The sequence below is a fragment of the Ranitomeya imitator genome, chromosome 4 (assembly GCF_032444005.1).
Source record: "Ranitomeya imitator isolate aRanImi1 chromosome 4, aRanImi1.pri, whole genome shotgun sequence".
Classification (NCBI taxonomy): Eukaryota; Metazoa; Chordata; class Amphibia; order Anura; family Dendrobatidae; genus Ranitomeya; species Ranitomeya imitator.
The window spans coordinates 558,243,811-558,268,751 of NC_091285.1; the positions used below are offsets into that span (position 1 = coordinate 558,243,811).

Consider the following 24,941-nt stretch of genomic DNA (forward strand, 5'->3'; position numbering starts at 1 on the left):
CGAGCAGTTACAAATACTCAGAGACCACCCAAGCAACGAGTACAGTCGCTCATCACTAGAAACGACCAGAGATTGGCAAATGTAGCTAATTGGAGGTAATGTAACAGCCTCCATTGTCTTCTGCCTTATTTGGCCTCATTCACACATCCGTGTTTAAACACGTATGTGAAAAAATGGTACTGGCGTCATCAGTGTTTGGGTCCGTGTGTCCGTCTTTACAATCGGTGTGTCATCAGTGTTTTTCATGGATAAATTACAAAGCTTCTCCTATCCTTTGCGGTGTTGGCTACGGAGCGCACACTGATGCCATCGATGTAATGTACTTGTCTTTCATGGATCCATAGATTTATATTGGCTCTTTTCATCTTTGATGCCGGAGAAAATCTTGCATGTCTAAGTTTTGCATAGACAGTCTGTGAAAAAACAGACGTGAATACGTCCTCCATCTGTGAACAATATGTGCAACACGAATGTGTGAATGAGGCCTTACATGGCCTCATTCATGTAACATACAGTTGTTCTGACTCTCACAATAAATGATTTTGACGATATCTGTAACTCTCCTGATGTGAACAGGGATGTTCCTTAGGACAGTGTGAGTTGTCGTCTTGCTGTGTATTATACAGATGATAAATGAATATGGTGCTGGGTTTACATTGTTCACATTCCCAAACAATCCCCTTATACCCCAAATCTTTTCTTCTGAACAGTTTCCACTTCACCATTCCTGGATAAATAAAACATAGGTCGTAAGAGCACAAATGAACCATGTTCAGACACTGAAACGGAGAGAAATCTTTAAGCAGCATAGTGTTATAATAGTCTGGGTGTTTCATCTGTATATAAAAATTAAAAATTCAAACAAAAATCTGGCCTTCATGAAGAACAAGCCCTTTGGGCATATGGTTCATTATGCATATTCGTTTAATTACTAAAACACTTGGGATATCTTCTCTGTTGCCCTTGCTTTCAACTTGCAGAGTTGGAACAGTTTCCTTGCACAGAATCTGATGAGCAGGATTGTGTGATAAGACGAGCAGGACTTCCAGGCACAGTCCATGTCCCTGCTAAATAACACCGAGGAAGCGCCACAAATGGCTGAAAGGAAATCCAGTGCAACCATCATTTATTGCAGAATAGCCTTTTCAGTTTAATTCTTAAATTGTAGACATGCCAGTGGCCTATTAGTCAAGACGACAGAGTTTGTATTTGTAGTTTGAGCCTTATACCAGAAGCTAAGGGGTTGTATAGGATTGTAAATCATGGCTGCTTTTTAATTAAGGAATCCACACCTGTTCCCCTAGTCTGTGGCTTTACAGCTCATCCTAGATTTGCTTTGAATGAGCCAAGCTGCAATACCAGACACAATCCATGGGCTGGGGTGGCATTGTCTATTGGACAAAATCAGGCAGGTCTTCAGATCCATTTTAAAGGGAAGGTACCACGTTTGTAGATCATTAATCAATGTAATATAGCATAACCATGCTGTTATAACCAAGTTTTGAATTCATTTGAAACATATTTTGTGTGCGATAGCAGTTTAAAGGCACTGGGGGCTGACATCTTGTTTTCACAGCAGCAGCACGACACTAGCAGTGTCAGGCACCCCATGGTCATAGGAGGTAAGACGGCCGCCGACTCTATCTAACATTGCAGCCGCATTAGCAGTGAACTGGGCACGCCTCTGTGGGCTGCACAATTCACAGTAGTGGGAGTGTTCTGCTGCCATATTCATGGAGCCCTCGGATCTGCTACCTAAACATGAGCAGTACTGCTTCCAACAGAACAGATCCTAGATTGAGGGCTGACATTAGTAAAATGCAGGAGAAAAGCAGGGGGAGAATAGCAGAGACATCAAGGAGGAACAGTGTACCATTAGCATTATCGGAACAGGCGCTGTCAGCTGCTCTGCAGGAATTGTGATGCATCCCATAATAATAATAATAATAATAATAATAATAATTTTTTATTTATATAGCGCCAACATATTCCGCAGCGCTTTACAAATTATAGAGGGGACTTGTACAGACAATAGACATTACAGCATAACAGAAATACAGTTCAAAACAGATACCAGGAGGAATGAGGGCCCTGCTCGCAAGCTTACAAACTATGAGGAAAAGGGGAGACACGAGAGGTGGATGGTAACAATTGCTTTAGTTATTCGGACCGGCCATAGTGTAAGGCTCGGGTGTTCATGTAAAGCTGCATAAACCAGTTAACTGCCTAAGTATGTAGCAGTACAGACACAGTGGGCTATTAACTGCATGAAGTGAATGAGAACATGATGCGAGGAACCTGATTGTTTTTTTTTTGTTTTTTTTAAATAGGCCACACAGGGATAGTTAGGTTAATGCATTGAGGCGGCAGGCCAGTCTGAACAAATCCCATCCTAAGATAAGGAGCTACAGTGAATGGCCAGGGGTTATGGAGGGGGGTGAGAGAATCATGTCATCTGGGTGAGAGAGACTGATTGAAGAGAGAAAAACAGTAACTGCTGGTGATAGCAGATCACAGGGCAGTCACCCACAAAATAGCATTGCCCTGTGATGCTACTCTTCATTCTGCCCCAGGGATACTAGACCACCCAAAAGGGGAGGGAAATGGTGATGTCAGCAGTTACTGCCCCAATTTTCCAGCTAACAGTAAAGCTGGTAAGTCTCACTATAGCTGCTTGAGGTCTAAAACGGGAAATGCTCCCCCTAGTGTTAAATATATTTGTAAGAAAATATATAATATTTTTCATTTAGAAATGTTTGCAAACAGTGCACACACTGCATTAATACATTTTAATTACTATTTTAAGCTTAACTTCACAAAAAAACAAACTACAAGAAAACTTGGTGGCGCCTTCCCTTTAACTCTTGGGGCCCAGAAGACTCTGAAGCTGATAAAGCTGATGGCAGCTATAGGTCCATACTACTGGAAGCTAAGTTGCCAAAAAAAATGGCTACCAGGAAAACTTGCATAGTAAACTGGTTGCGTAGTTGAGTCTGGTGTATTCACGAGGAGAGCATTCTCCTGCATCTCCCCATCTTCAAGGCAGTGATGACAAGCAGCTGTGAAAATGTATTGTAGATCCAGGTCTTACATGACAGCCTGTCAGTCACAGTAGCAGGGAAGAGGTGGAAGGGAAGCCTCCTGATAAATGCACTAAACTCTTAAAAAAGACCAGTCACCAGGTCAGAAGCTTTTTTTATTGGTTTTTAATCTGTTTTACAGTTCAGAGAGATGGGCCTTTTTTATTTCATGCTAATTTTGTTGTCTTTACTAAGTTGGTGTGCCTTTCAGGACTCTCTGGGGATATATTTTAAGCTGCTTTTGCATTATTACGCTGTGAGCAAAGCCCTATTTGTTGCACTAAAAACTTAGAGCTGCCCAAATAAATGCCAAACGTTCAGACAAAATAAGCAGAGCTGAGGAGCAGCCGTGACAGGGTATGGCTACGCCCATCTGCCAAATTTATGAAAATAAGCGGCAGTTCTAGCTCCAGAAATGGTACTCCAGTCCCTCACTAGGGTAACATTTTTGGCATGATGCATGGCTTTGCAAGGATGTGTAAAAAGTCATTAAATGGTGTGTTCCTTGAATTCAGTGCATCTTATTGCTGTAAGCCAGTCTTTAATGATTTAGAGCCATAATTTATTGTTACATTCTGAAATCTTCTATCCCTTTAACAAATTTCTGAAAAATGGATGTTTTTTTGTGGCCATAATCTTATTGTACTGAAAAATAAGTTACTCATCCTCTGCAGGGCCATCTATGCCTTTCCACCATTGCTTTGACCTTTGTTGACCGTCTGCAGTGGTGATTGTTACTTATCACAGATAAGCCCTGTAACAATGTATCGTGATCATTGCTGTTTGTCTCCTTATATGTGAGATTTATATGTGAGCTTTAACAGTTCGCAGCATTTCTTGGTATCTCTCTTTGAGACACTTTGTTCTTCGGGAACAATGGAGTCCGCTCAATTCATGCGTGATCTCTCGGTACATGATCCTTTCCCATATTGCCTATCAATACTCCATCCTATAGGATTTACTGAAGTGAGTCCCTTGTGCCCTTATGTCTTTAATTCTGTCTTTCATTGTAGATATTTGTTGTGACCCTCTGGAATCTGGAGCTTTACATGATACCTTTGTTTCTTCTTCTTCTCTTCGCTTACAACTTCACCATGATCACGACTGGGAAGGTCAGCACTCAGGACAACCTGGTAAGCAAAGAGGAGTATTGATTTTTGCCCTATACTTTCATTTGTTGTAGTAAGAAAATACATATGCTTTACCTTCAGGAGACAAAATGCGATTGTGTTTATCCCATGGCAGTAGTCTAATTATCTTATAAAACAGGTCTCCAGGCACTATGCTTCCTTAAGGGAGTAACATGATTGCTCACCTCTAATCCATTCCTTTCTTTCTGGAGGGGACATTGGTTTCCTTTGCATCATTTCAACAAATTACTGCTTTAGATACTGAATGTATATGTTTAACCCATTGGTTTTCATGGAAAACGTTCACTGGGTATGTATACATTTCTGGAGATTTGTGATTTTTGAGACCATGCTGCCACTAAAAGAATTTCACTAGGTACCTGCACAATAGCATGACAATCCCCACTTAGACTACGTACAGTATGTCCCTCGGGTGAACTGTGCAAATATCTCAGATGGCTTGTATCAGATTGTAGAATAGTGACCATGTGTTTTTCATTTTGCAGGAAGGGATGGATATTGGTGAAGATGACGAGGATGATGAAAAAGTGAGTTTCACCAAACAATTGTAAAAATGTATTACTTCAATAAGAACTTATTTATGAAAGTATCATTGACTGATATCTGGTGGTGGCTTATTTAGTGGAGAACTATAAGATCAGCTGTTGGAAATCCAACAGATCAGCTTCTTGTTGCTCCCCAAAGTAATCTGTCGAACAGTTGGGAGACCCATATACACACATTGTTGTCCAATCCCGGTGGGTTTGGCTTACTTTAGTCTAATATGCATGGGGACATTTTCTCAGCCTTTCAAACCAGACTTTTTTAAACTTCTGAGGACATTTAATGTTCATATAAAAGACTTCAATTCAGACTCCACAGCCCTGGGACAGTGCCCAATTTGCTGGTGTCGTTATAAAGTGAACCTATTCGGACTTCGAAAAATGTATAATAAATTGGGTACAGTAGTTCAATGCAGGATGTGCTGTACATTTTTTTCATGAGAATTTGTGAAGGTTATAAAATGTTCTTTAAATTTCTGTTCCTGATCTAAGAATCTAGACTTTTAGTTGGTTAATCTGTGCTGCACTTTATGTACGTGCTCGGTAGAGACCAGTGCTGTGAAGTCGGAATCTGGATTCAGGGAAATTGAGAAGCCTGAGTCAGAGGTTCGCTTACCGACTCCACAACCCTGCTTTGTTCTATTGGCTCAAAAAGTCCCATACTACAAATATTATAAGATATGCTCGATATCATGGTCTCCAGAACTTATAAAAGACATTATTTTAAGACAAAAGACTAGATAACCCAAAAGGAAGATTTTGATCACTATACATTATGTAGAAAGATTCAGTTTATGCATATCTGGCACTGGTGTGTTTCCGGTGTTATCTTCACCTATTGAAATCAGCAGTTATAAACAGCATTTTGTGTTATGTGGGTTATTTTTTTTGTCTAGTATTAAAACTTGTTTTAAAATTGTGACAAGTAGGCAAGACAGTAGAGCCTCTTCCCATAGTAGAGTCTTCTGCCATTAACTACAGTGATTATGGCAACACTCATACTTCATCTATTCTTTATCTGGATGATGATATGGTCACAGACAAGTCCACATGGCGCACCATTAATAGTTACCCAATACTTCGGTGCTTTATGACAATCTTCTACTCCCTAACATGCACTGCTCAAAAAAATAAAGAGAACAATTAAACAGAATATAACTCGAAGTAAATAATCAAAGTTCTGTGAAACCAAACTGTCCTTTTAGGAAGCAACACTGTTTGACAATAATAATAATCTTTTATTTTTATATAGCGCTAACATATTCCGCAGAGCTTTACAGTTTGCACACATTATCATTGCTGTCCCCGTTAGGGAATTTAGATTGTGAGCCCCATCAGTATGTCTTTGGAATGTGGGAGGAAACCCACGCAAACACGGAGAGAACATACAAACTCTTTGCAGATGTTGTCCTTGGTAGGGTTTGAACCCAGGACTCCAGCGCTGCAAGGCTGCTGTGCTATCCACTGCGCCACCGTGCTGCCCATAACAATCAATTTCACATGCTGTTGTGCAAATGGAATAGACAACAGATGGAAATTATTGGCAATTATCAAGACACACTCAATAAAGGAGTGGTTCTGCAGGTGGGGCCGCAGACATCATCTCAGTGCCAATGCTTTCTGGCTGATGTTTTAGTCACTTTTGAATGTTGGCTGTGCTTTCACACCCCTGGTTGCAAGAGACGGATTCTACAACCCACACAAGTGGCTCAGGTTGTGCAGCTCATCCAGGATGGCACATCAATGCGAGCTGTGGCAAGAAGGTTTGCTGTGTCTGTCAGCATAGTGTCCAGAGGCTGGAGGCGCTAACAGGAGACAGGCCAGTACACCAGGAGACGTGGAGGGGGCCGTAGGAGGGCAACAACCCAGCAGCAGGACTGCTCCCTCAGCCTTTGTGCAAGGAACATTGTCATCATTTATACATTTCCAGAAGGAATAAGAGGCATTAGACAGTTATAAAAAAACAAAAACAAAAAAAAACGTTTTTATGGAGAATGGAAAATGATCAGGTTTCCAGGCCCTCTTTAAAAAGAGCCCTAAGATTTGAGTTTTGCTTGCTTTGCCTTTTTCTTTCATGGTAGTCAAGAATGCTAATGTCTATGAAAGGATAAGATGTGAACACACAGCACTAACACAGAATAGAACCCTTTTCATACAGTGTAAGCGGCGTGTTTCAAATATTATTTTTACTTCTGTTGGCTTGCGCTCTGCACACAATTCTCTGTTTATACGAAGTGGAAATTATAGTGGCATTAGAAGATACATTTTCAGAGGAGCCATAAATGCTGTCAAATATAAAAGAAAAAAATCAAGTCTTTTCAGAGGTCTGAGTAGACATGAGTGATTCTTTGGGGTGGCATACAGGTATCCATTTAAAATCATAAATGTTTTTGCATCCAGTAATACTTAAATACCATTATTTTAACCCTTTTTATGAGTTTCTGAAAAATGGAGTAGTGTATAGATGGATCATATGTGTCAAACCTTTATTTTTTTTTTTTCTCTTTTAACTGTTAGTAGCAACTTGAGGTTCAAGAGTATGTAAGGATGTGCATCGGAAGGTCTAAAATCACTTAGAACTCCCAGCGGTATTTTGCTTGTTTTGCTCCTAGAAGGCTACGATAGCATGTGTTCAGTCAGACACCAAACACCGCGTGCAACAATATTGATGGATTGATAATAATACTTGGGATGAGTGAGCCACACAATGGAGCAAACAGCCATGAAAAAAGCAAAAGCAGGTTTCCACAGCCGAGAAATAGAGATGTCTGTGAACCTTTTATAAGGTATGAGCAGAAGCTCACGATTCTGACGCTCGGTGTGAGAAACATCTGTTTCTATGGAATAGGGCTGATAAGTGGAATGACTGGATCGACATGTTGCAAATAAGTGAAGACACAAAAGAGAATAGTAAAACCAAAAACACTCAGTTTGAAAAAATGTTGCAGTAATCCGCAAGTGCTAGTAAAAGATGTAAAAAACAGGGTATTTGGTTGATACGTTTTTTGCAAAAAATGTATGCGAAGCTGCTCTACCAATCTTCACGGTATACCCTTATCAGAGCAGTCCTAACTAATGTATGCAATCCCTATCTGATGTATTTAAAAACCTGATCATCTGTATATAACCTGTGTGAACAGGGTTCAGAGAGGAAAAATCCATGTGTGCATACAGGGTAGAACAGCTTTTGTGCAGATAGCCCAAGAGGAGTGGTGGAACTCCCCAGTCTTGTAGACACAAGAGAACAATTATGGAAACAGGAACACATGGGCTACTTGCACAGTGAACAAGTCTGTATGATCATGTTCACACACCACCAAGAAACCTGAAGACACAAAAGAGAATAGTAAAACCAAAAACACTCAGTTTGAAAAAATGTTGCAGTAATCCGCAAGTGCTAGTAAAAGATGTAAAAAACAGGGTATTTGGTTGATACGTTTTTTGCAAAAAATGTATACTAAGCTGCTCTACCAATCTTCACGGTATACCCTTATCAGAGCAGTCCTAACTAATGTATGCAATCCCTATCTGATGTATTTAAAAACCTGATCATCTGTATATAACCTGTGTGAACAGGGTTCAGAGAGGAAAAATCCATGTGTGCATACAGGGTAGAACAGCTTTTGTGCAGATAGCCCAAGAGGAGTGGTGGAACTCCCCAGTCTTGTAGACACAAGAGAACAATTATGGAAACAGGAACACATGGGCTACTTGCACAGTGAACAAGTCTGTATGATCATGTTCACACACCACCAAGAAACCTGAAGACACAAAAGAGAATAGTAAAACCAAAAACACTCAGTTTGAAAAAATGTTGCAGTAATCCGCAAGTGCTAGTAAAAGATGTAAAAAACAGGGTATTTGGTTGATACGTTTTTTGCAAAAAATGTATACTAAGCTGCTCTACCAATCTTCACGGTATACCCTTATCAGAGCAGTCCTAACTAATGTTGCAAATAAGTGTCCATTTTCTAGACTGCTGGGATCACTCTGCAGGCTGTGTGGAGACTAAGTAGTGCTTAGTTTTGTTGGCATTTAAAGCATTTAATGACTCTGCAGTTTTACTAGTGATCTGAAAAATTCTCTGATGCTTTCAATAATGTATCTCAATTACTGACCATGTTGTAAACTCTAAATTATCTGAAGCAAACACAAAACATAGTAACATAGTAACATAGTTAGTAAGGCCGAAAAAAGACATTTGTCCATCCAGTTCAGCCTATATTCCATCATAATAAATCCCCAGATCTACGTCCTTCTACAGAACCTAATTGTATGATACAATATTGTTCTGCTCCAGGAAGACATCCAGGCCTCTCTTGAACCCCTCGACTGAGTTCGCCATCACCACCTCCTCAGGCAAGCAATTCCAGATTCTCACTGCCCTAACAGTAAAGAATCCTCTTCTATGTTGGTGGAAAAACCTTCTCTCCTCCAGACGCAAAGAATGCCCCCTTGTGCCCGTCACCTTCCTTGGTATAAACAGATCCTCAGCGAGATATTTGTATTGTCCCCTTATATACTTATACATGGTTATTAGATCGCCCCTCAGTCGTCTTTTTTCTAGACTAATTAATCCTAATTTCGCTAATCTATCTGGGTATTGTAGTTCTCCCATCCCCTTTATTAATTTTGTTGCCCTCCTTTGTACTCTCTCTAGTTCCATTATATCCTTCCTGAGCACCGGTGCCCAAAACTGGACACAGTACTCCATGTGCGGTCTAACTAGGGATTTGTACAGAGGCAGTATAATGCTCTCATCATGTGTATCCAGACCTCTTTTAATGCACCCCATGATCCTGTTTGCCTTGGCAGCTGCTGCCTGGCACTGGCTGCTCCAGGTAAGTTTATCATTAACTAGGATCCCCAAGTCCTTCTCCCTGTCAGATTTACCCAGTGGTTTCCCATTCAGTGTGTAATGGTGACATTGATTCCTTCTTCCCATGTGTATAACCTTACATTTATCATTGTTAAACCTCATCTGCCACCTTTCAGCCCAAGTTTCCAACTTATCCAGATCCATCTGTAGCAGAATACTATCTTCTCTTGTATTAACTGCTTTACATAGTTTTGTATCATCTGCAAATATCGATATTTTACTGTGTAAACCTTCTACCAGATCATTAATGAATATGTTGAAGAGAACAGGTCCCAATACTGACCCCTGCGGTACCCCACTGGTCACAGCGACCCAGTTAGAGACTATACCATTTATAACCACCCTCTGCTTTCTATCACTAAGCCAGTTACTAACCCATTTACACACAATTTCCCCCAGACCAAGCATTCTCATTTTGTGTACCAACCTCTTGTGCGGCACGGTATCAAACGCTTTGGAAAAATCGAGATATACCACGTCCAATGACTCACCGTGGTCCAGCCTATAGCTTACCTCTTCATAAAAACTGATTAGATTGGTTTGACAGGAGCGATTTCTCATAAACCCATGCTGATATGAAGTTAAACAGTTATTCTCATTGAGATAATCCAGAATAACATCCCTCAGAAACCCTTCAAATATTTTACCAACAATAGAGGTTAGACTTACTGGCCTATAATTTCCAGGTTCACTTTTAGAGCCCTTTTTGAATATTGGCACGACATTTGCTATGCGCCAATCCTGCGGAACAGACCCTGTCGCTATAGAGTCCCTAAAAATAAGAAATAATGGTTTATCTATTACATTACTTAGTTCTCTTAGTACTCGTGGGTGTATGCCATCCGGACCCGGAGATTTATCTATTTTAATCTTATTTAGCCGGTTTCGCACCTCTTCTTGGGTTAGATTGGTGACCCTTAATATAGGGTTTTCATTGTTTCTTGGGATTTCACCTAGCATTTCATTTTCCACCGTGAATACTGTGGAGAAGAAGGTGTTTAATATGTTAGCTTTTTCCTCGTCATCTACAACCATTCTTTCCTCACTATTTTTTAAGGGGCCTACATTTTCAGTTTTTATTCTTTTACTATTGATATAGTTGAAGAACAGTTTGGGATTAGTTTTACTCTCCTTAGCAATGTGCTTCTCTGTTTCCTTTTTGGCAGCTTTAATTAGTTTTTTAGATAAAGTATTTTTCTCCCTATAGGTTTTTAGAGCTTCAATGGTGCCATCCTGCCTTAGTAGTGCAAATGCTTTCTTTTTACTGTTAATTGCCTGTCTTACTTCTTTGTTTAGCCACATTGGGTTTTTCCTATTTCTAGTCCTTTTATTCCCACAAGGTATAAACCGCTTACACTGCCTATTTAGGATGTTCTTAAACATTTCCCAATTATTATCTGTATTCTTATTTCTGAGGATATTGTCCCAGTCTACCAGATTAAGGGCATCTCTAAGCTGGTCAAACTTTGCCTTCCTAAAGTTCAGTGTTTTTGTGACTCCCTGACAAGTCCCCCTAGTGAAAGACAGGTGAAACTGTACAATATTGTGGTCGCTATTTCCTAGACGCCCGACCACCTGCAGATTTGTTATTCTGTCAGGTCTTTTAGATAGTATTAGGTCTAAAAGTGCTGCTCCTCTGGTTGGATTCTGCACCAATTGTGAAAGATAATTTTTCTTGGTTATTAGCAGAAACCTGTTGCCTTTATGGGTTTCACAGGTTTCTGTTTCCCAGTTAATATCCGGGTAGTTAAAGTCCCCCATAACCAGGACCTCATTATGGGTTGCAGCTTCATCTATCTGCTTTAGAAGTAGACTTTCCATGGTTTCTGTTATATTTGGGGGTTTGTAACAGACCCCAATGAGAATTTTGTTACCATTTTTCCCTCCATGAATTTCGACCCATATGGACTCGACATCCTCATTTCCTTCGCTAATATCCTCCCTTAAAGTGGACTTTAGACAAGACTTTACATAGAGACAAACCCCTCCTCCTCTCCGATTTTTACGATCCTTTCTAAACAGACTGTAACCCTGTAAGTTAACTGCCCAGTCATAGCTTTCATCTAACCATGTCTCGGTTATTCCCACTATGTCAAAGTTACCTGTAGATATTTCTGCTTCTAGTTCTTCCATCTTGTTTGTCAGGCTTCTGGCGTTTGCGAGCATGCAGTTTAGAGGATTTTGTTTTGTTCCAATCTCCTCGCTGTGGATTGTTTTAGAAATGTTCTTACCTTCCTTCTGAGTATGCTTTCCTGGATCTTCTTTGTTCAAGTCTAATGTTTTTCTTCCCGTCCCCTCTTCTTCTAGTTTAACGCCCTCCTGATGAGTGTAGCGAGTCTTCTGGTGAATGTGTGTTTCCCAGGTTTGTTGAGGTGTAGTCCGGCTCTGGCGAGGAGTCCATCGTACAAGTAATTCACACCGTGGTCCAGGAATCCGAATCCTTGTTGTCTGCACCATCGTCTTAGCCAGTTGTTTGCATCAAGGATCCTGTTCTTGTGTAAACAAGAAGAGTTTAAGTCCCAGATATTGCAACTAGTATACATTAAGCATTAAATTAAGAATGTCAAATCCTTATCTGCATCTGTTGTGCCTCTGTAAATATTATGGTTATCAGTTGTGTGATAAGTTACTGCCCTCATGGCAACATTTACAGTGGGAAAACACTTTTCCCATATAAGTCTTTCAAGGCCTCTAAGCTATAGTGTACCCTCTTTATGTGCTTTGTATTGGCTCTCTGAAAGCTGCAATGTCAGACTTCATAAAATGCACTAGCACACTCAAATATCTTCAATACTTAGGAGGGGCGTTCATTAAAGATTTCCTGTGGACTGAGAGCAATGAAACTTGACATTTATTTGTCCTTCTCTACATAGGTGCTACCTACGGACACACACTGCCCCCATCTCTTTACTCAACTGTAAACGCCTCGCTTGTAGAAGTCAACAGGTTGCTCCAAAAGCCACGTTGTGACTTTGGAAATCCAAGTCTCGACATCTGGAAAACGCTTGCCCTTCAAAAATAACTTTATTGTTGGAAAGAGGTGGAAGTCTGATGGTTTGAGGTTGGGTGAATAACAGGGATGCAATAGAATTTCAAAGCCACAGGTGCATGCTTCCATTTGGGCAACATGTGAGTTGTGAACTGGTGCATTGTCTTGCAGAAAGCGGACACCTTTGGAAGGCATGCCACGTCTCTTGGTTTTAATGGGCTACCGCAATTTCCGCAGCAGTGAAACATATTATGCCCGAGTGATCATGGCACCCTTTGCTAGGAAATCCATCAATACTACTCCGTGCTGGTCCCAAAATACTGTGAGCATGACCTTGCCTGCCGAGGGTTGGGCCAGTGCCTTCTTTGGAGGCGGTGAGTCATGATGCTTCCATTGCATCAACTGGACCTTAGTCTCAGGATCATAGTTATGAACTGAGCTTTCATCCTGTGTGGTCAGTCTGTTGAAAAAGTCCTCCTGGTTTCCATGGCACATTGTCAATAGAGCCTGAGAGCATTTGACTGTTTTCTGCTTCTGGAAATGTGTGAGCAGCCAGCAGATACCTTATGCAAGTGAAGATGGTCTTGGATGATTTTTTTCACGGGCCTCACACTAATCTTGACATTTTGGGCTAGGTGGTGAATGGTTGCGAGGCGATTTTCCAAAATGGTGACCTCCACTTGCAGAATGGTGTATTCATCAATAGCAGAGTGGGGTCACTGGAATTGGAGCTGTTTGAACCGAAGTCAGACCACATTTGAATTGACGATGCCAGTTCTTGACTACATCATATGATGGGGAATCTTCACCATAAACCTCTTTCATCTCATCGAACGTCTCCTTTTGTGTGCGGCCTTTAAAGTAAAGGAATTTGATGACTGCGCTGTATTCCAGTTGGTCCATTATCAAACCTCACACCACTTCAGCACCTGTAAAATTAAGACCGCTATCAGTTCGGAGTTGCAAATTGGCATATAACCTATAGAGACTTCTATCATTACACAGGTGCAGTTTCAGTGTCCTGTGATAAATAGAAGTGAGTCAGGGGAAATCTTTAATGAACGCCCCTCATATTTTTATGCAAACATGCATACAAGCCTAAGTCTCACAAATCTTTGTTGCGTCAAGACAGTCAATGCAACCAATAATAAAATCACCATTGTGGACGTAAAGCAAGTGATGCTCGTTCAAACTCACCTGTGTCAAGTAACAGGTTTGGGAAATATGAATAGCACATCTGAAACAAGATAAAAAGGGAGAAGTTGGCTAAATATTTGCATTATCTGTCTGTGCCACATTAGTCATGGAAAACAGAAGGAGAAAAAACTGGACTTGAGAGCCAAAATTGCTGAAAAATATCAACAATCTCAAGGTTACTAGTCCATCTCCAGAGATCTTGATGTTCCTTTGTCCAACATAATCCAGAAGTTTACAACCCATGGTACTGTAACTAATCTGTCTGGATGGCAGAAAAAAAAATCATGAAAGGTTGCAACGCAGCATAGTCCTGATGTTGTATAAGCAGCCACAATCAAGGTTAAAAGAAACTGAAATTGTTCTTCAGGCTCCGGTTGCATCAGTGTCAGCACAAACTATCTGTCAACATTTGAATGAAATGGTAAGGCAATAGACCCAGGAAGACCCCACTACTGACATAAAGACATAACAAAAGCTAGACTGCAATCTTCCAAAATGTCCTTGGGAAAGCATCTCGTGAACAGATGAGCCCAAGATGGAGCTTTTTTTTTTCTAAAGCACATCATTCTACGGTTTCTGGAAAAAAGAATGAGGCCTACAAAGAAAAAAACACAAACTATAGTCAATTATGGTGGAGGTTCAAAGATATTTTGGGTTTGCTTTGCAGCCTGTGGCACGGTTTACAATGCATTATGAATTCAGATACCGTAAGCGAATATTTCAATATTCGGTTCGGATTACTCTCGCTGTATTTGCAATATTCGCTCACATAGCCGACTGCCTTGGAGTCAATGGAAGTACAGATGAGCGAATATGTTTGGAAATTATCTTCAAACATAAACTCGGCACGAACATGGTACGAATATGGCACAATCGGATTCTGTGATCATTTTCCAAACATATTTGCTCTTCTGTAATCTTCAATTCTGTGGATTACCAAAGGATTTGGTTTCGCAATGTAGTGTCCAGTGTCACAAAGCTAGGTTGCATCCTAGGTCATAAGTCTTCCAGCAGATCAATGACCCTCAAACCTACTTCAAGAAGCACCCAGAAATGGATGGAAACAAAGCGCTAGAATGTTCTGAATGTTCTGAAGTGGCTAGCAAGGAGTCTGGATCTAAATCCCGTTGAACACCTATGCTGTTGGGAGAAGGCATCCTTCAAATATGAGAGACCCAAAGCAGTTTTCAAAAGGAGTAGTCCAAAATTCTAGTTGAGAGGTGTAAGAAGCTTGTTGATGGTTATAGGAAGCTATTGATTGCAGTTATTTACTCCAGAGGGTGTGAAACCAAATATTAAGTTGAGGTTGCCAGCAATTTTGTCCTGCCCATTTTGGGGGGTTTTGTTGGAAATTATGTCCAATTTCCCCTTTTTCTTTGTGTGTTTATTTCTTTTGTGTGTATTGGAACGAGTATAACCCAAGCATGTATAATTGCAATAATTTTGGGAGAGGAATACTTATTTTCTTGAACAATTTCAAGGGTGCCAACACTTTTGGCCATGATTGTATTTATCCTTTTTTGACAGTATGTCATTCCTTCAAAAGATGCCCCTCCAGGCCTTGTTTTCCCTCCAGGTGCCTTTGGAACAGTTTCTTGCTGGCGTTCCAGTGCTACTGGTCAATCAATAACAGTTTGGTATCTCACAGCGGTCTTCCTGCCAGCATACCTCCGATTCCACCATTGACATAGTTCATTCTACTTTTAGAATACACTCTGTGCACTCTTCTCCTGTACAGTACCCCGATTTGGCCATTTTTTCTCTTCTGCCATCTACATTAGTTTTAAAACATTTTTAGCTGGAGAGTTGAACTCTCTTGCTTTGCTACACAATGGAGATAATTACTAGTGCAGTGCAGAGTTGAGCTAGATGCATATGGCAGAAGATAAATCCCTGACACATGCATCACCAGAGAAGGATTTGCAGTTTCAAATTGAGATACTGATTTGGCTTTTATCCTAAGTCATATTGCACGACTCGTTAAAGGGTTGATTGTGACTTGTAGGATCGCTACTTACAAAAGGTGGCGCTATATTTAAGTCCTCTTTTTCTCAGAAGAGGCAATTTGGTGATTTATCAGCAGAGGGCATAAAAACAATTCACTTCATAGTACTTACAAGTTCCTTTGTGGAGGACTGCAGGAGAAGAGCTCTGAGAGAAACCGGCTAACAGTGATTTGAAACCAAAAAGACAGCTAAACGGATGTAGATGACAGGAAAACATTTATCAGACACGGTCTGCAAAGGAGCAAACCAAGCACAAAAGCATTCTATACTCAAATTATTTTCATAACTTAGATAATTGTTGCTAGTCAGAAGTGCACGCAAAAGAGGGGGGTACAAAAAAGAATTATGTTGGGTTTAATCTGTATTTTAAGTAAGCACTTACTGTGCTTTTGTGAAAATGTGATGTAGGAACTTTTTTAAGAGTATTTTTACATAGCCTAAATATAACATAGTTAGCAAGGCCTAAAAAAGACATTTGTCCATCCAGTTTAGCCTATATTCCGTCAGAATAAATCCCCAGATCTATGTTCTTCTAAAGAACCTAATAACTGTAAGATACAATACTGCTACGCTCCAGGAAGACATCAGGCCTCTCTTGAACCCCTCGACTGAGTTCACCATCACCACCTCCTCAGGCAAGCAATTCCAGATTCTCACTGCCCTAACAGTAAAGAATCCTCTTCTATGTTGGTAGAAAAACCTTCTCTCCTCCAGATGAAGAGAATACCCCTTTAGACCGTCACTTTCCTTGGTATAAACTGATCCTCGGAGAGGTATTTGTATTGTCCCCTTATATACTTATACATGGTTATTAGATCTCCCCTCAGTTGTCTTTTTTTCTAGACTAAATAATCCTAATTTTACTAATCTCTCTTGGTATTGTTATTCCCCCTTCCCCTTTATTAATTTTGTTACCCTCCTTTGTACTCGCTTTAGTTCCATTATATCCTTCCTGAGCACCGGTGCCTAAAACTGTACACAGTACTCCATGTGCGGTCTAACCAGAGATTTGTACAGAGGCAGTATAATGCTCTCATCATGTATCCAGACCTCTTTCAATGCACCCCATGATCCTGTTGTATTCTCAAGTTGTCTTTTGAGCAGCTCAGCAAAATGTGATCTTATTAGTTTTCTTACTTTGTTTTCCAGCAGTGTGGGCACTTCTCCTTGAATGACCACTTTGATGAATAGTAGAACATGAGTATTAGTAGTACTATGAAGTGCAGCATAAGTTTTGCTGTAACACATTACAGTATTAGTGCCTTGCTCTGTAGTGTAAATATAACAGTGCATTTGAACAAGCACACCGCTCTGTATGATTACTAGACCTGCTCTCGAAGCTATAGGGCTGTTAACGTATAACTGCAGAAGGTGAGAAGCTGGTTGCTGTATAGAAATCAATGGGCAAGAGAGATGTGACTGGTATGTTAGTTTACTCCTCCCCTGCAATGTATCTACTGTGCTTTCTTTGACCAGGGTCTGGAGACCCTGCTCCATGGAAACTAGCCATGCATTATAAAAGTTAAAAGCAGTCATTGCATTAAAATGACAGATTGAAAATAGATTTGCAATTGACTTGCTGTTTCTTTCTTCATAAAGGCAGATAAACAGTGTCCAGTCAAGGGTGATGCATTTCAAGTGTTGAAGTTTATTCCGTTATCATATAACTTGTATAATGTCGGAGTAAACTTAAAGACTTGAGATCATCACCCTGGACTATATGCTACGTATTTGCCTTTATGCTGTTAAACCTCCAAGTGGGTTCCTTAGAATTTTGACCGAGCATCCAACTTAGAAAAAGCAACCAAAAACCAAAAAGGAAAGGCTAAGCGCACTCACTATCTGCCTTATTATAGCTATTTTAAGAACTTAAGAATACATCTTTAACATTTACACTAGACACTACTGCATGTCCATGGAACTCAGAAGGACTATTGCTAGAGACATGTGATCCTAAACATCACTGTTCCAATGTATTTTGTCTTGGCAACAACAATTGCCACTCTTTTTTTTGTTTTGTTTTTTTTGTCACTTGACATATTTCAACAGATCTATCATATGTTGCCCCTAAGTAGAGCAAGTGACAAGCCAGCATGTCCATTTGCTTTAGAGGATGTTGTGGTAAAGAAGTAAAGTCCAGTTACTGATAGTAGAGCCAGCCAGTATTATTTGCTAATTCAAAGGAATGTTTAACCACAGGGACGTAACTATTGCAGTCTCAGAGGGTGCAGGAGTGAAGCTTGCCAAAGCCAGCTCCTATATCAGCTGGAGGTGCATCAGAGGACGCACATTCAGCTGAAGTGAATAGCAGCGCAGGGACTCTCCAGCTCCCTGCACTGCAATACACATTGCTGGCAGCTGACGTCGGCGTGCCAGGCATTTGCGTTGCATGGAAGTGACATTATGTGTCGACATAGCAGGCACGCCGATATCAGCTGCCAGCCTCTACGCCAGCTACACAAGAGGACACCGTGTGTCGAGAGAACCAAAAGTGAGAAGAAATTTTGTTTTTTTTAATTTAACGCAGAGGCAGAACAGTGAACAATGTATACTAGAAAGGGGGACCCAGGATGGAGAACACATGTACCAAGAATATGCTCAGGACTGGGGACATGCAGTATATGACTATTAGCCTAGGATGGTTAACTTGTATACAAGAAAGGGACCCAGGATGGGCGACATTGCTACATAATGAAGTGGGGGCCGAACACGCATGTCTTTTTATAGGATTTGGAAATCTACAAGTGTCCATACATCTGACTAACATGGAGGCGGGGGCCAAGGTTAAAATTTTGCAATGGGCTCATCGGACTCTAGTTGCGCTACTGGTTAACCATAAAATAAATGGTTGCTTTAAGTTTTGCCTTGGCTTAAACTTGAGCTAATAGAGAAGTGACATAAGCAGGATCAAAAGTTTACTGTTTTAAGGATGCAGTTACGAATGTGACAAGGTCATTGTTTTCTCACTCTTATTGCTATAGATGAAGGCTTGTTCAAATCCAGATCATTGCTGCTGAGCAAGTTTCAAAAAAGTATCCCAACTGTAGCACGACGTTCCATAATGGTACTGAAATGTGGTCCGTGGGTCTCATGGTATGCCTTTGATCTCTCCTAGTCAAATCGTGCCAGTGATTGATGCTGTCTGTCATCGAGACTAGAGCTGCTACAGTAGGAAAAACTGTCTGCTACTGGCTATTCCACCTATATGCCACTTGCAGTTGTGCTAGTCACTTTGTAGAGACTTTTCTTTGAATACCTCTGTTTCCTGATTGGACACAAAGCACCATTCAGGTTACTAGTCGGCGGCCACCTGTTCTCTTTAGCCCAGCGTAAAGGTTGACTTCGATATTGCTGCATATATTCTCTCTGGAGCATGCCATCCTATATTGATGGCTTGGAACACTACAACTTCTTGGATGTAATGCCTGTCCATTCTCCCATAACCTCACTAAGGCCTAAAGATGCATATAAGTTTACACAGGTGGACAGTGAAGAAATTTGCACAATAAAGCAACCCTTATTGAACGTCTTTTACCCAGATGAAACACGTTTAGTTCTCCGGATCTTCTATTAGATGGGATAGTTCACATCGCATCATTCAGAAAGCCAGCCCTCTGTAGTCTGGGATGTGATGGAACAATTAAATCATAGTTTGGTTCCATTGAAAGGGTTCTGCATAAAACCTTCACTGTTGAACATCTGGTTGCAGAACGAAATAGAAAATGTAACTTCAAGATGTTAATTAATTCTGAACCCTCTTCCGAAAAGACTGTTCCTAATGTTGAAAGTTTTTTGCCTTCCTGAATGCCTTGACCTTTTTCTATGTGTTATGATTGAAAGAACTGGAGCAATTGAACATACCAGCACATATTCTATGATCAAAATATTGAAGAATAGCAGTCGGACTCCAGATTATAGCTTTTCTGCCTTTGTCAAAGGTTTCACTTGGAATTTTAAACATAATTGAGTTTCACCTCTTCATATTAAATTCTCCTTTAGAATGTGTTTTAAATTGGCATCCTGACAGTTTTCTGTTACATGCCAGATATACAAAGTTCTGAGCCCTCCATTTAGCACATCTGTTTTCTTTCTTTAAAGGCTTTTTTCTCCCATATATAACACAATATTGTTAGAAGTTGAAGAAAAATCTGCATAAATACAGTATAATTGTCTTGTGTGCCCATGTAATATTTTGAATATGCTATATACGGTAGTTGCTTCTTTTTTTTTCTTGTTTAACTGCAGTTTTTATTTGCATAATTCATCGAATTCTGTGTAGAAATAAGTCTGCATTAACAAAAAATACAAGATACATGAACTGGAACAAGTTCAGAGAAGAGCGATCAGGATGGTGAGCAGACTGCAAAGTGTGTCCTACGAGGAACTGTTAAAGGGAAACAGTCACCAGGTTTGGCCGATAAGAGATGTGGCCACCGCCTTTCTGGGCTAATGAAACTGCATTCTATAATACTGTATATCTGCCCCAAACCCGACCTAGAAGAACTGAAAAATAACTTTTATACTCTCCTGCAGTGTGGTCCGGTCCGAGGGGTGTCACTCTTCTTGGTCCGGTGCCTCCCATCTTCCTACGATCGCATTCCTCCTTCTTGTTTCGTGTGGATGACGCGTCTCTGCATCATCCCCACAGTACTGCAGTGCGCAGGCATCGGGAAAGGTCAGAGGCCCAGCACCTGCGCACTGCAGGACTTTGCTCTGTCCTCAACAGGGCAGATAAGTACGCCTGTGCAAGAGCCAGGGAGACTGTGTGGATGATGCAAGGACGCGTCATCCACACGAACTAAGAAGGAGGACGGCGATTGTAAGAAGATGGGAGGCGCTGGACCAAGAAGAGAGACACCCCTCGCACCAGACTGCCCCACAGGTGAGTATATGTTATTTTTCAGTTCTTCTAGGTCAGTTTGGGGGCAGATATGCAGCATTATAGAATGCCGTATATCAGCCCTGAAAGGCGGTGGCTGTAACTCATGCTATGTCCGTCATACATTTAAACTGTCACTGCGCTGTTTAACTCCCTAAATGCTGCTATAGATAGCCATGGAAACATTTAGGAAGCGGGGAAAAGGATGTGTATCCCTTCAGATCGGCTCACCTGCGACGTCATCACAAAGGCCCGAACATTGACATCATGACCTGGGGGTCTTTATTACTACCCCAGGTCAAGATATGAAAAGCTCAGAGCATGGTCTAAGAGGCTTTTGTACCTTTTTATAATGCATTGCAAAACCTCTTTTATTGTGTGAAAGCAGCCAAACATAAAAAATATATAAGTCTGGTAACGCTGTAATCACACCAATCCAAAGAATAAAGTTGTCTAATCACTTATACCTTATGAGGAACAGCGTAAAAAATAACCAATTCTTGACCTACTGCTAATTTGTTCATTCTGCCTCCTAAAGATCACAATAAGGCTTGGCTCACATTTATCCTGTGCTGAGCGCTTACACCTGGGTTTCTGTGTAAATCTCTGAAATACATGATTCAGACAGAACTCCCGGCGAAAGATTCCCTACAGTGAGGCAGATGGAGGCGCTTTGGACGATGTCTGGCCTTTGATCCGGCAGTGTCTGCCTTTTTTGGCGTGCATAAAAGCTTGGTTCGCCACTGTTTTGTTCATTTCTCTAAATGATACTGCTCAACAGAGGCCAGATTGAGTCCAGAGTAACTCTTCTGCTTCATTATAGTGAATGGATCCCTTCGGGGTTTAATCTGAATCATGTCATTATAATGAAAAACGATGGAGGCACTTTGGATGCAATAGGACCTGTGATACGGCGGAGTCTTTTTAGGATTTCATGAAAGTGCCATTGGCCACAGTTTTGTGCACTTCTGAAAAGGACAATGCTGAACAGAGGCCAAACAGAGTCCAGAGTAACTCTGCTGCCTCATTATAGTGAATGCATCCCTCGGGGGTATAATCTGCATCACGTCACTTGGAGATTTAGATGGAAACCCTAAAATGTGATCAGTGTGGAGCGCCCAATAAATGTGATCGCAAACGTTATGTAAGATGTTGCCTATAAAAGCTTCAAATCATTTCACAAAAAAGCAAGTCCCCACTCAGGTCTGTCATAGGAAATATAGGGGGCTTCCACGTTACTAGTAGTACAAAGGCGCTGAAAAAGCAAAATGACTCCTCACCCCTAAAAAGAAATTCAGCAAATTCTACACTTCCAAATCGCTACTGTCAAACCAATCTAATCAGTTTTTATGAAGAGGTAAGCTATAGACTGGACCAAAGTACTGTAAGTCATTAAACGTGGTATATCTTGATTTTTTTCAAAGCGTTTGATACCGTGCCACACAAGAGGTTGGTACACAAAATGAGAATGCTGGGTCTGGGGGAAAATGTGTGTAAATGGGTAAGTAACTGGCTTAGTGATAGAAGGCTGAGGGTTTTTATATATGGAATATTCTCAATCTGGGTTGCTGTGACCAGTGGGGTAATGCAGAGGTTTGTGTTGGGACCTATTCTCTTCAACATATTTATTAACGATCCGGTAGAATGCTTACACTGTAAAATATCGATATTTGCAAATGATATAAAACTAAAGCAGTCAATACAATCGAAATAAGTATTCTGCTACAGATGGATCTGGATAAGATAGAAACTTGGGCCGAGAGGTGGCATATGCGGTTTAACAATGATAAATGTAAGGTTATATACAGTTAGGTCCATATATATTTGGACAGAGACAACATTTTTCTAATTTTGGTTATAGACATTACCACAATGAATTTTAAACAAAACAATTCAGATGCAGTTGAAGTTCAGACTTTCCGCTTTCATTTGAGGGTATCCACATTAAAATTGGATATAGGGTTTAGGAGTTTCAGCTCCTTAACATGTGCCACCCTGTTTTTAAAGGGACCAAAAGTAATTGGACAGATTCAATAATTTTAAATAAAATGTTAATTTTTGGTGCTTGGTTGAAAACCCTTTGTTGGCAATGACTGCCTGAAGTCTTGAACTCATGGACATCATCAGACGCTGTGTTTCCTCCTTTTTGATGCTCTGCCAGGCCTTCACTGTGGTGGTTTTCAGTTGCTGTTTGTTTGTGGGCCTTTCTGTCTGAAGTTTAGTCTTTAACAAGTGAAATGCATGCTCAATTGGGTTGAGATCAGGTGACTGACTTGGCCATTGAAGAATATTCCACTTCTTTGCTTTAATAAACTCCTGGGTTGCTTTGGCTTTATGTTTTGGGTCATTGTCCATCTGTAGTATGAAACGACCACCAATCAGTTTGGCTGCATTTGGCTGGATCTGAGCACACAGTATGGCTCTGAATACTTTAGAATTCATTCGGCTGCTTCTGTCCTGTGTCACATCATCAATAAACACTAGTGACCCAGTGCCACTGGCAGCCATGCATGCCCAAGCCATCACACTGCCTCCACCGTGTTGTACAGATGATGTGGTATGCTTTGGATCATGAGCTGTACCACGCCTTCGCCATACTGTTCTCTTTCCATCATTCTGGTAGAGGCTGATCTTGGTTTCATCTGTCCAAAGAATGTTCTTCCAGAACTGTGCTGGCTTTTTTAGATTTTTTTTAGCAAAGTCCAGTCTAGCCTTTTTATTCTTGATGCTTATGAGTGGCTTGCACCGTGCAGTGAACCCTCTGTTTTTACTTTCATGCCGTCTTCTCTTTATGGCAGTCTTGGATATTGATACGCCGACGTCCTGGAGAGTGTTGTTCACTTGGTTGGCTGTTGTGAAGGGGTTTCTCTTCACCATGGAGATTATTCTGCGATCATCCATAACTATTGTCTTCCATGGGCGCCCAGGTCTTTTTGCATTGATGAGTTCACCAGTGCTTTCTTTCTTTCTCAGGATGTACCAAACTGTAGATTTTGCCACTCCTAATATTGTAGCTATTTCTTGGATGGGTTTTTTCTGTTTTCGCAGCTTAAGGATGGGTTGTTTCACCTGCATGGAGAGCTCCTTTGACTGCATGTTTACTTCGCAGCAAAACCTTCCAAATGCAAGCACCACACCTCAAATCAACTCCAGGCCTTTTATCTGCTTAATTGAGAATGACATAACAAAGGGATTGCCCACACCTGTCCATGAAATAACATTGGAGTCAATTGTCCAATTACTTTTGGTCCCTTTATGAACAGGGTGGCACATGTTAAGGAGCTGAAACTCCTAAACCCTTCATCCAATTTTAATGTGGATACCCTCAAATGAAAGCTGAAAGTCTGAACTTCAACTGCATCTGAATTGTTTTGTTTAAAATTCATTGTGGTAATGTCTATAACCAAAATTAGAAAAATGTTGTCTCTGTCCAAATATATATGGACCTAACTGTACATGGGAAGAAGGAATCAATATCGCCATTACACACTGAACGGGAAACCACTGGGTAAATCTGACATGGAGAAGGACTTGGGGATCCTAGTTAATGATCCACTTACCTGGAGCAGCCGGTGCCAGGCAGCAGCTGCGAAGGCAAACAGGATCATGGGGTGCATTAAAAGGTCTGGATACACAGGGGTCCGCAGGGGTCAGTATTGGGACCTGTTCTCTTCAACATATTCATAAATGATCTGGTAGAAGGTTTACACAGTAAAATATCGATATTTGCAGATGATACAAAACTATGTAAAGCAGTTAATACAAGAGAAGATAGTATTCTGCTACAGATGGATCTGGATAAGTTGGAAACTTGGGCTGAAAGGTGGCAGATGAGGTTTAACAATGATAAATGTAAGGTTATACACATGGGAAGAAGGAATCAATATCACCATTACACACTGAATGGGAAACCACTGGGTAAATCTGACAGGGAGAAGGACTTGGGGATCCTAGTTAATGATAAACTTACCTGGAGCAGCCAGTGCCAGGCAGCAGCTGCCAAGGCAAACAGGATCATGGGGTGCATTAAAAGAGGTCTGGATACACATGATGAGAGCATTATACTGCCTCTGTACAAATCCCTAGTTAGACCGCACATGGAGTACTGTGTCCAGTTTTGGGCACCGGTGCTCATGAAGGATATAATGGAACTAGAGAGAGTACAAAGGAGGGCAACAAAATTAATAAAGGGGATGGGAGAACTACAATACCCAGATA

The 24,941-nt window shown here is 40.8% G+C and overlaps 1 protein-coding gene across 6 annotated transcripts in view; it reads left to right on the plus strand.

The window, feature by feature from the left end:
- Nucleotides 1–24,941, plus strand: part of MCTP2 (multiple C2 and transmembrane domain containing 2) — a 243,705-nt gene that overhangs the window by 204,046 nt on the left and 14,718 nt on the right. For all 6 annotated transcript variants that reach the window (XM_069766271.1, XM_069766275.1, XM_069766270.1 and 3 more), the window contains exons 18-19: nucleotides 4,094–4,213; nucleotides 4,717–4,758. In XM_069766271.1, the coding sequence (XP_069622372.1) occupies nucleotides 4,094–4,213; nucleotides 4,717–4,758 (162 nt within the window). The remainder of the gene's footprint in view (nucleotides 1–4,093; nucleotides 4,214–4,716; nucleotides 4,759–24,941) is intronic.